The sequence below is a fragment of the Varroa destructor genome, unplaced genomic scaffold (genome assembly GCF_002443255.2).
Source record: "Varroa destructor unplaced genomic scaffold, Vdes_3.0 BEIS01000002.1, whole genome shotgun sequence".
NCBI classification, from domain to species: Eukaryota; Metazoa; Arthropoda; class Arachnida; order Mesostigmata; family Varroidae; genus Varroa; species Varroa destructor.
In genome coordinates this window covers 21725126-21736284 of record NW_019211455.1, presented here as the reverse complement: position 1 = coordinate 21736284, position 11159 = coordinate 21725126, and the positions used below count along the sequence as shown (strand labels likewise).

Genomic DNA, 11159 nt, shown 5'->3' with positions numbered 1-11159 from the left:
ACAACTTTCGAAATTATGCCTAAGTTTCCTACGTATTCTCGCCAGAAAGCACTACATCAACGTGTATAGACTGACTTTAACTTAAGGGTGCGTATATGTAAGGGTTTAGCCAGCGGCATTGCTGTATTGTGTTGAATACCATAACAGTGCTCGTATTCACAGCATCACTTAGCGGCGCTGTTCATCAGCTGGCTGGCCAACAGACCGAACGTTTGCTGCTGCTGCCTGCTCTCAAGAGAATCTTTTGTGCATTTGCACCGCGGTAATTTGTGTCTTGTCTTCGTAAGCTGACTTAATTATACATACATTGACTCTTTTACTTTAAAACTCATACAATAGTTTTAACTCTGAATGTATGTAAGTGGTAATATCTAATTTTGTATGCGCTCGGCAAAAATACGAAACAAAAATTAATTGAAAAGGTATTAATTGCGGAATTAACCATTCCTTTTATACAATACTCTATTGAACACTAAAAACTCTACTTTCTTCCAATTATGCCTGCTTCTCAGGCGCCTATTTCACGTCCTGTGCTATAAAGCCACCGTGTGTTTCTTATTATAATGTAGTTTTGCTTCTGTGGCTACGCTGTGTAGAAGTCGCATTGGGGACGTCTTCGATTACGACGATTTTTGAAAGGTACTTGCGACAAGAAGACAGAGTTTATGTAATAGTAATGGACGCTTGTGGCATGTATAATCGCCCTTCCTGTGGCGGTAGCGTTGCTGAATATACAAAACGTGAATTTCTCATTTCAATAATTTTTGTCGTATTGATGTGCAATAACTTTAGGTGACTTCAGTGTTATAATGGATGAGTAAAACGGCTTCGCACAGGATTTCACTATAGTTGAAGAATTGGTCTAATTTGAGCCATTAGTGAACTAGATCCGACGAATAGTTGCTCGCCAACCGTTCATCAAGTCCAACAGATTCGTCCGAACATTTTATCTGCTCATAGTCATTCCATAGTCATCAAATGTGTATCAAATGATTTCTTTATTCGTGTGTGTTTGCTGGTTTGAATGAGCGGACGATTGCTGCTCTGCCCTGTCATTGTCTAATCAGGGATCTTGTAACGCCTGTATAAACATAATGCTCGATTTCGTGCTAGAGACATGATATATCTGGTGGCTTATTTAGTAAACTAAGTTTCTAGCGTAAAAGCTTTGTATAAACGCTTGTCACGTTTTAAATTTCGATTCAATTTAACCAACTGAATTTTTCATGATATAAGGTATTGTAAGTACTTAGTGCTGTATATTGATTCTAAATGGGCTCTGTTTATTTCGAACGGTGCTTATGACATAACAGTTGTGCTGACTGTGGGAACCTGAGTACGTAAAGGTTGGCTAGCTCGTGATCATTAAATATAGGCAATTGCTTCAGTGGAAATACCAAAGGCTGGTGAAATGGTCGAATTTTGAAATAGTGGAGTTTGATTGACTGACCACTCTTCTAAACGAGTTTAAGGTCTGACTGCAAACCGATTTCCTGAAAGTAAAATTTCGAAATACACTTATCTTCCAATAATCTTTTCGTCACATAGGAACTTCGATTCTTGTTTTACTGAACGGAGGTAGCGTGACCTGGGAAGCTAATAGGCATTTTTTGAGCGCGTTACCATGGCAATTATAGGTATGCAGCTATCAATCGCAAAGTTTCGCCATTTGATTTTGTTGAAGAAACCCTAGATTATTCCAGAGGAACCTACCCCGACGAAACTTCCTAATGGAGCCAAGACCTTGACGCTGTATCAAAGAGGTAATTTTAAGAACATTTTCTGTATAGACAATTGACAGAAACCACTTGGGCCATTGCAGATTACAAACTTCGGAAATCACCATAATAACGAGATATTCAGAGGCTATGTTGCATAGGCATACTGTCGCCTTTCTTTGCCAGAGAGCTCGACACTGAGGTGGCCTTGCTGATTCAAGTATCATTATTTCCGTGAGCACAAATGCAAACCAATGGAAGTTTTTGTTTTGCGGAAAACTGACAAATGCTATGAGGCAATGCTTGCTTGTGTAAGCTTTGCATTAGCCGTACGTGCACTGATCACCTGTTGTGAGAATACCGTGCAGATGATTTAAGTTCTACAATGGTCCCACTTGAACGTTGAAGTAGTCCGTACTAAATGTGTATAGTACTGATGAATGTTGTCGCTTTAGCTTTGCCTTCAAGCGTTCTATTTTTTCACGCGGACTTAATTTGCTCAATTATCGAGTTAAAAGGACGTTCTGGATTTCACCAGTTTGTTTATTACTCGTGTGTTCAGCGTAGTGACTTAGTACACTACATCTCAAAAGCAACTGTCAAAATATTTTTCATTTCATTTATTCAGTCACCACTGTTACCCGTGCACAGCCAAAATCTTATACGTTCATCTATGGCCGAGTGTTAAGATGCATCCTATACGTCCAAACCCCAATATGTTAGAAATAAACTCGATGCCGTTTCAACCACGGATTATTTGGACGTCACGAGAACGGGTACGGATACTACCCCAAAATGTATCAGGGAGGCCATCGAACAGTATTTACGGCACACTTGCTAGGTACGCACAGGCATTTAAAACGGTTTTCCTATGGATCACGTTGCACATCTTGCTATGGTTGACACACAGCCACCAAATAGCTTGTTCTTAACGTAAACATTGCGATGTGATGAATGCGCGTCTGGAGGGATCGTTTCTAATTAACATTTGTCGCCAATACAGATAGTAAAATGAACGGTTTAATACATCGCAGAACATGTAAAAGTTTTTATGGCTATTGGCTTCAATGAATTGTACGTCACCGTAACATAGAGCAATCACAGCAACCCACGCGCCGCCCAGAAGGCCCAGTTGCTTTCCAGATGCTTATCGCTAGCTCGGTGTCACGTGAATGTATGTTTTTAGCGAACGATTATACTCTGTAAAGTTTTTAATCTCGTATAACTAATTTGGGCCCTAAAACCTTTATAGCCTGCTACCTGTAATACTGTTGTGTCATTTGGTTCAAAGAAAGAAAAGCAACAAAAAGACAACCTTCACAAAGCTAGTCGAAGACGAGTTTAACCGTACAGTATAACCATAGCGAGCCTATTTACTCAAGCTCAGTAACAAGTGCCATATCTAACATGTAGTGATTTTTGAATTTAATATACTGTTCAACACAGATAGTAATAGAAGTATTTATCGCTGCTTGGAACCCGTTTCAGACCAATGTCGAACATGGGTCCTGGAGGCGGTATGGGCGCTGGCCCAGGAATGGCACCTCAGGGTGGAATGGTCGCGCAGGGCGGTATAGGTCCACAGGGTGGAATGGGACCCCAGGGTGGCATGGTATCTCAGGGTGGCATAGGACCTCAAGGCGGTATAATCCCCCAAGGAGGAATGGTTCCTCAGGGTGGCATGGGACCTCAAAGCGGTTTGGGTCCGCAGGGTGGCATGGGACCTCAAGGAGGTATGGTTTCCCAGAGTGGTATGGTACCGCAGGGCGGCATGGGCCCACAAGGAAATATGGGGCCTCAAGGAAACATGAACCCTCAAGGCAATATGGGACCACAAGGAGGAATCATGGGCGGAATGCAACCACAACAGGGTCCATCTATGGGCTCACAGCAAGGTAAGTAAGGCAAATCAAGCAACATTTTTGTGGTGCTGATTCGCATAATTAACAGCTAGGGCCATTATGTGAATACTGTAACACCGAATCATATGCGAGCATGAAAGATCGTGATGAGGAGAAAATTATCTATTGCAAACCAATCTAAGTCCTTCTAACTGGATATCTTTTCGTATAAACCTAGACTTTTCTAGCTGAACAAAAGAATCTGGCTTGATAAGCGGGTTAAGTCACTAGTTAAATCCTACTCCAGGCGGCTCACATCCAGCTTGCGGTTCCCGTAGTAGAACTCAAAAGACTCCAGAGCTAACATATGTAAGGCGTTCCAGTTTAAGCGTCCGTCAAAACAACACCTTCTATTACGTTAACAATATTTAATAGCCAAATCCTCTTTTCAGCCAAACCTCAATTTCTTCTGTACCTCTTTCTTATATTAACTAGATGCCCGCACGTTTCCAGGAGGCATGCCACAGGGAGCAGCAGCTGGAATGGGAGGTTCCATGGCTCCAATGGGTCCTGGTGGATCAGTAACGAGTAATATAGGTGGTCCAGGTATGGGAAACGTAGGAGGAATGCCTGGCCCAGGCGGCCCGCATCCACCAGGCTCTATGATGGGACCGGGAGGCCCCGGTTCTCAACAGGGACCTCAACCTCCAGGCCCGCCTGGGCCACCAGCTGGCGCTGCTCAGTCAACACAATCCAATCAGCAGGAACAGCAACGCTACGATAACGTCGTCAAAGTACGCATGCTAGTCGGTTCGTTGAAGGACTCGTTATCTGAAGTTGTACGTGTGGCCGCAATGAACATCTATCACACGGCAGCAGTTGACAATGGCGTTCGGGCGTCATCGGAAGGGCCCCCACCAAGATTGGATAAAGCACTTGAAGAATTCTACTCCATCTGCAACCAAATCGAACTCAACCTTAAAACCATACAAGAATGCGTACTGCAGTTCCGTGACTCACAGCAGTACCTACCTATCCCCGTAAGATATTACTTCTACACACTCGCATGTGTTTCAGATTAGCCTGTATACGCAAAACGGTACAATGGTCAGGAAAAAATATACGTATTGTATTGTTACTAATGGCTTACTTCTGCTAAAACTAAACACGCCCGACAAATGATATTCAATACTACAAGCTGTTTTGTAAACGCTATACCTAACTGACAAAATTAGTACCCGTGCTGAAAGATTTCAACCCTACGCAAAGAAGCACACAATGCAGTACCACATGGTTTATTCCCATCATTTTCATATTGCATTTTTATTTGCTAGCAAGTTAACTATATATGATATGAGCCATTAATTTGTTGAACCTATAAGGACATTAATTGGGATCGCATTTACTATCTCATCAAATTAGTTTGTGGTAATTAACGTTTAACCGTGAATATTTCGTTGCGCTTTCAGGTGCAGGGGGCCAAAACGGACTCTTCTTCACATCCTGAGAATGCGCTGTCATATGGCCAGTACATTGCTACCATAGGCGCGCAAGTGGCGTTTGCAAAACAGGTGCAAGAGATTTTGGCGGACAGCGCTAACAGAATGCAGCAGCAGCAACAGCAAGTGCAGCCGATGTTCCACTGACAACCCGCCCATACGTTGTCATCGGCAGTACTTGATCCGCCTTCACCGATTTAGCCGCACATAACTCGCGTTCATTCGGCGGCGTGTGTTGTTATAGGTTTGTATTATAACCGGCGTTAATAATTAGTCCGTAAGAGATGACGTTCGGACAAACTTCCGTATTATGCTTGAATAAAAATAACAATATTTGACGGATTACATATTACACAAGATGACCGTTTTATTATCATACTATCACATCTTGTTTTAGGGATATATGCGCTAGCACATGTTTTATGGATATATACGGCTTTCAAAATTGAATTTCTCCTGAATTCGTTGTTACGTCTAGAATAATCACTACTTATCATTCTTGGTCTCTAAAAGAAGCGTTAGTTCTTCAAGAGGAGTGCGTAGTCTTAAACCTTTCTCAGTTAATGTATCGACGACTTGTTGAAGCATTTCGTCGAAGTAAAGGCCACAATCTACAAACATGGCTTTCGACCAAGGACAGCATTGAAGACCCCTCAAAAGCAGTTCTTTTGCGCGGTCTACTTCACCCACCTGCATTTCTACCCATACGATAAGCCGCCAAAAAAGTGGTTGCCTGATTTCACCAAGCTGAGCGATGGCCCTGTGCAGCCCGCCGATACGGGTGCCACTGTACGCGATTTCCGCACGTTCTTTCCATTTATCAAACTCGACGGCTCTCAGCAGGTAATATAGGACGGTTGCGAACCACGAATATTCCGGATCGCTCTGAGGAATTGGACAGCGCTTCCATGAATGCGGACTTCGATAGGACACCAAGGCGAGAAGAACCATATACTCTTGTTTAGTTGGCAGCTTTTCGCAGGCAAGTTCAACTGTCGACCGGAGATCGGAAAGCGACGACGCGAAATGCCGATAGACAAGTAGATGAAGACGGATATCTAACTGGTGGTACGCGTCTACCGAAAGCACCGAGGCTTTTCGGCAGAGATAAGCATATGCTGCAACTGGAGTTTCCAATGACAACTTCAGGATAACGCCGACTTCAATGGAGTATTCGTCGCATCGATGCACGAGATAATTTTTTAGACATGTAATATGCTCGTCACTAACGTCAGACAAGACAGCTTTCTTTCCAAGAATGAGAGCACCCCAACAACTAAGAAGACTTTTGACATCTGGCATTGGTTGGCAGTGTTCATCGAGGTCGACTTTTAGAAAGTCATTAACGTTTAGATGTATTCGGAGATAGCTAGCCAAAAAGTAGATGTGATCACCGGAGAAGCATCCGAGACCAGCGCACGCCATCGATATGAGCTTCACTCCCCGGCTCATGGCATCCTCGCGGGCCTTTGTGGCATCTAGAATCAATAGCATTTTCGCCCACAACGTAAAATTCATCTGGTTCGCTTTTATTTGCATCACCTTTTTCCCGAAGTTAACAGCCTCGTTTTTCTCACTCGGGCAAAGCCGCAGCAGCTGGTCTAATAACACACTTGCCCAATCAAATTGCGGCAAAAATATGGTTCCAGCGTTGTAGCAGTTCCATAACATTTCTATGCGGCCTTCAGCTTCGTCTCGAGCGAACGGAATCTTCAATAGTTCAGCCATCTTGTCGTTAGCTGAATTCCATGCCATATACGAGCTGTCGCCATTGGCAAGAAACCTCATAAAGGATTCTAGCATTTTTTGCAGACATCTCGGGTCACGTGAACGAAATACACAGAGCGATACGTCATCAAACAAGATAATCCGCTCGACGTCTTCAGCATCCACCTGAAATCCACCACTTTCTATACTTTTTATGTTTTTATAGAAAAGATTTGAATCGAATAGTCATCGTGTAATCATCAGCATATTTGGGTTTAGGGGTTCTCTTTAAAAACTTATCCACCAATCCTTTACGATTTCCTCGAAAATATATCTCGTTTTTTTATGTTTTTACAGAAATCATTATTAAAATAAAACTGTCCCAAAAGGGCAAATCGATTTCATTGAAATTAGACGCATATTACATAATTAAAATAGGCACTCGTATTATACGAATCCCTTACCTTGGCTGGCATCCAATGTTTTCTTTGCCGTAACGTTTCCAGTGTTGCCCACACGACATTTATGGGCCGATCGGCCATAATTAGCTCATCTTCCCGGGAATCGGTACTCTCTGGAGGCGGGGCTTTAGTTGATCGCTCACTTTCCTTGCCCCATCCTTTGTGATCTTTCTCGCCAATCTTGGCGCATCCACTATCCCAGAAAACCTCAAATAACGCTTTTGCCACTTCTTCATTCTGCTCCAACACCAGATGCTCCGGCTGACTGAGGTTAAAGTCGAGTAAAGCCTTAAACAGATAAGAGAATTACGACGAGGTTATGTTAAAAATCCTATTAAAAAAGTTCCATTATATTTAATTGCTTCCTAGGTTAACAAGAACCCTATGTGCGTTTCAAAAGAGTTTTTATGCGCATGAAACAAGCAAGGAATATATACAATTATGGATGGCAGCACGCATTGCGGCTGAAAAATGAGTGTTCGAACATAAATGATATTTATTGCATCATTCTGCGGGTAACGGATATTTAAGACCACGGAGCCGTCAATTAAGTTTAAACCATATCTTTGTAATCTAAAAACCAAAAGATCTTTAACTGCATAATTTTATGGCCTTTAAATCTGTATCTTCAAAACAAAGATATTTCTATAACCCTTTGTTTCTTAGAAAATAAGTATTTCGAGTTTCACGTCTAAAGCTGTCGTCATACAATTAACTCCTAGCCATGCGATATTTGAACTCAGAGTTCATATACCGTTAGATTTAGCAGGTATACCGCCGCGGGACAAAGCTCTGTTCCTACCTGGAATATAGCAACTGCTCTTTCGGTGTGGCCGCATTGAACCAGAAAACAAGCGAAGTCTTCGATAAGCGTAACTAGAAACAAATCGTCGACGCGCGTTCGTCGAAATGCGTCAATTGCTCGACAGTACCCAGCTGTCGCTTCTTCCACGGAAAATTTCGCGACAACATGAACTGAAATGGAGACCACGCATTGTATTAGTCCATAACATAAAAAAAAAAGATATTTATTTGTTGCATAGAAAGCATTTCCTTAAAATCGGTTATTATAAAGATATCCTACTTTTAACAGAATTTCACTGCACATAGATAGAAGTAAGTGGATACCCATCACGATTTGATTTCATTAAAAAAGGCATTTAATTTGCAACTTCGATGAAGCACCGCACTTTCTGTAGCGGTAATTTAATTATTACCAAATCCCGAGCTGGTCAAATACGACTTACATTTGCTACGCGCATATTGTGCGTATTTGAGCCAAATCTGATTTTTAGTCTTTTGCTTGCTGATCGAGTAATCGCTCATCCGAAGAACATCATCCCATTCGCGGGCTAGCTCGTCCTGCCGTTCGAGAGAGCACAACAAGTCAAATTTTTTAAGCCGAAGATTCAAGTCCAACGGATTCCTCATAATCGCATCCACCATCTGAAACAAGTAAATAGATAAAACCGAGTCACTATGTACAATAATAAGATAGTTGCTTTTCGGGTATATGGTCCTGTCTGCAGATCATTAAAACTTAGACGACTAGGAATGAGTCTATTTCGAGTTATGCACGAACAAATAATAATTAAAAGTCACAACATTTTTCCTTACACATACTTACTACACTGAGCTGTTTTTCCATAACGATTTTTTTGAGTGCGGCACCGGTAACTTGGGCTTGCCCAAGACTGCATGGTACATACACTTTTTCGAAATCGCATAATTTCAACCATAAGTCCACATTGTGGGGGTCGGTCCGGCATCCTGCTGCCAGTTCACTGTGCTCGCGAACCACACTGGGCCAACACGGTCCACCATCGCCAACGACATCTTTATCTGCCAACAGACTATCTCCTAGTGAAATATAGCTCGAGGGCTTTAGAGCTCGTAATTTCTCATTCACTTCAACCGTAAGCATTGGCGGAGCCATCACCGTCTTAAAATACCTCTTCACCTTACTTCGCCTTGGAGGAAGTCTGCTTTTTTTAATACTGTACGTTGCAGCGGAAGTATGCGGAAGCTGAGTAAAAGCTCTATTGCTTTGATCGCCTTTCATGTCAAGAACGAACGGGGTGGTTGTAGGTCCCATGTTCTCGAGAAAAGCCCATTTTCTGCGGAGGTCTGAGGTGAAGGTGGCAGAACTCTGAGAGCAGAAAGGCGAGCAAGACCTTTTTCTCTTAGACGTCTTTTTCTTGTGTTCACAGCTAGATGAATGCTCGCGCCTGCAATCCCTTTTGCTATCTTTTTTCTTGTTCTTCTTTTTGTGCTTTTTGTTCTTTTTTCGACTTCGTTTTTTGTGGCGATATTCGCGCTCATCGTCGGATGAAGTCTGTGACTCATTTGTGCTACTGCCAGTGACACATTTAGTGCCACTATCCTGTGCTTGATCTTGTGCCTTATGCCTTCCAATAGCTTCGATCAGCCCATCGTCCGTATTACTGCAACGCAATGGATTGGGTAAGTCGTACGAAGTTGGTAGGGGACGAAAGTCAGCAAGAACTGATTAGTATATTTGGTATGAAGATTTTCGGGCACAGTTACCTGGAATCCGACTCGACCTTGTCCTTAGCACCTTGTCCTGGGCCTAAATAGCTTGCGCATCGAAGCCACGACAGATCCTCGGTTAGTTTAGTACCTGTAAAAAAAATGATCAATATAAAGTATCTAATCACAAATGGAACATAGGATATGTATAACAACGATAATGAATAACGTCATCCATTAGTAACGTTTGCCTCCGACCGACCTTAGCGTCCCTAAATATGTCAACAGATCCGACATATGCTCAGTGAGTCTTCCGTGAGAAAATCTGCGTCGTAGAAAAGCAATTCTTAGCTTAAGATGTAACTGAAATAGCAAATTAAGCAAATTGCAGTTTAGGGTCTGTCGGATAATTATTTCAGCAATCTTCACACTTCGCGCACTTTATTATCTGCTTATTTTAACCCCTTTTTCTCTGAACTATTTTTCGTCTGATCTATTACGCGAATTTTGTTTGGGTTCATTAGTAGCAAATTATAGTAGAAAGAAGCTGCATATACGATTATCAGCAGTTCACTGCTGATTCTGAGTGCAATTAAAGCGTCGCATGAGTTTAGTAGGCGAACTGCAATAGGGCAAATAGTATTTAACAGCTTTTATGGAAACTGGTTTCAGCTTTTTAGAGCCTGAAATCTGAATTTGAACCAAAGATTACGCTCCGGGGATAGCAACGAACTGCAGGCTTTATTCTTCACAAATTTGGTCCAGAGTCACTTCTTATACCAATTTGCAAGGTTAAATTATTCTCCTGCGCTAAGGACGAGTTCGGAAGACAGGTCTTATAGGAAATCAGTGATAATGTTGGAACAAACTAAGTTCCTAAATTGCCTAGACAACACTGTCAAATGACTGTTTAACCGGTGTACAAGTTATCAGATCTGACATGCTGTGCCCATTAGTTAAATTTAAATAGGTATACCGCCACAGTGTTAAATTTATTAGTATGCCTTGTCTTGGCCAACTTCGTCTGAAACAATGTACAGCAAAACTAGACAATAAACACCAAACATTTAGATTCTGTTTACTCAAAGTGCGAAAGCCTTAAAGCGATATGAACCGCGTTTTGGTCCCTGTTGGACCCCCGGTTTGGTCAATGTTGATTTTGCACCGTAATGCTAGCGTCATTTGAACCGTGGAACTTGAAGCATTGGCCTGTCGTAATCCCTAGTTGAATAATACATGATGAAAATAGATTGTAGTGTGGATTTCTTCGTAAATTTTTACTAAGCAGTTCGCAAAGTCTTAACTAGACCTACTTCGATAACAGGTTGAGCATAACGAAACCTCGAAACACAACGAATATACAATAGTAACGAATTCTTAATAAGAGCGATGGGTGCACCCAGCTGTACACAATTAACGATGAAGAGATGCTAGGGAAATATA

The 11159-nt window shown here is 42.1% G+C and overlaps 2 protein-coding genes across 16 annotated transcripts; one reads left to right on the top strand and one right to left on the bottom strand.

Annotated features, from left to right (window-relative positions):
- The first annotated feature begins 104 nt into the window (after positions 1–104).
- LOC111245049 (uncharacterized) lies at positions 105–5415 on the top strand. Of its 15 annotated transcripts, none has more exons than XM_086980805.1 (6): positions 154–262; positions 570–639; positions 1704–1763; positions 3207–3613; positions 4073–4599; positions 5029–5415. In XM_086980805.1, exons 4-6 carry the CDS (start codon positions 3211–3213, stop codon positions 5203–5205), a joined length of 1107 nt encoding a protein of 368 aa, XP_086836931.1. In that variant the 5' UTR covers positions 154–262; positions 570–639; positions 1704–1763; positions 3207–3210; the 3' UTR covers positions 5206–5415. The 15 variants fall into 15 exon arrangements, with proteins under 15 accessions (XP_022648564.1, XP_022648561.1, XP_022648555.1 ...); XM_086980804.1 differs by having other exon boundaries at positions 158–282; XM_086980807.1 differs by having other exon boundaries at positions 169–262; positions 597–639.
- LOC111245044 (nuclear exosome regulator NRDE2-like) lies at positions 4844–11071 on the bottom strand. Its single transcript, XM_086980798.1, has 7 exons — positions 11030–11071; positions 9774–9867; positions 8854–9670; positions 8474–8672; positions 8029–8201; positions 7230–7514; positions 4844–6951 (listed from the first exon to the last, which is right to left on the bottom strand). The coding sequence occupies exons 3-7, from the start codon at positions 9319–9321 to the stop codon at positions 5545–5547; spliced, it is 2532 nt and encodes an 843-aa protein (XP_086836924.1). The 5' UTR covers positions 9322–9670; positions 9774–9867; positions 11030–11071; the 3' UTR covers positions 4844–5544.
- Between the last annotated feature and the right edge of the window lie 88 nt (positions 11072–11159).

Excerpts from the sequence above, each read along its gene's own strand:
- LOC111245049 (XM_022792809.2), top strand. The coding sequence starts at position 2,408 with ATGCATCCTATACGTCCAAACCCCAATATGTTAGAAATAAACTCGATG. Across the intron at positions 2,560-3,206 it reads ATTTACGGCACACTTGCTAG|ACCAATGTCGAACATGGGTC; the intron begins GTACGCACAGGC and ends AACCCGTTTCAG. Across the intron at positions 4,600-5,028 it reads AGCAGTACCTACCTATCCCC|GTGCAGGGGGCCAAAACGGA; the intron begins GTAAGATATTAC and ends TTGCGCTTTCAG.
- LOC111245044 (XM_086980798.1), bottom strand. The coding sequence starts at position 9,321 with ATGGGACCTACAACCACCCCGTTCGTTCTTGACATGAAAGGCGATCAA. Across the intron at positions 8,673-8,853 it reads TGGAAAAACAGCTCAGTGTA|ATGGTGGATGCGATTATGAG; the intron begins GTAAGTATGTGT and ends TACTTGTTTCAG. Across the intron at positions 6,952-7,229 it reads AACATTGGATGCCAGCCAAG|GTGGATGCTGAAGACGTCGA; the intron begins GTAAGGGATTCG and ends GGTGGATTTCAG.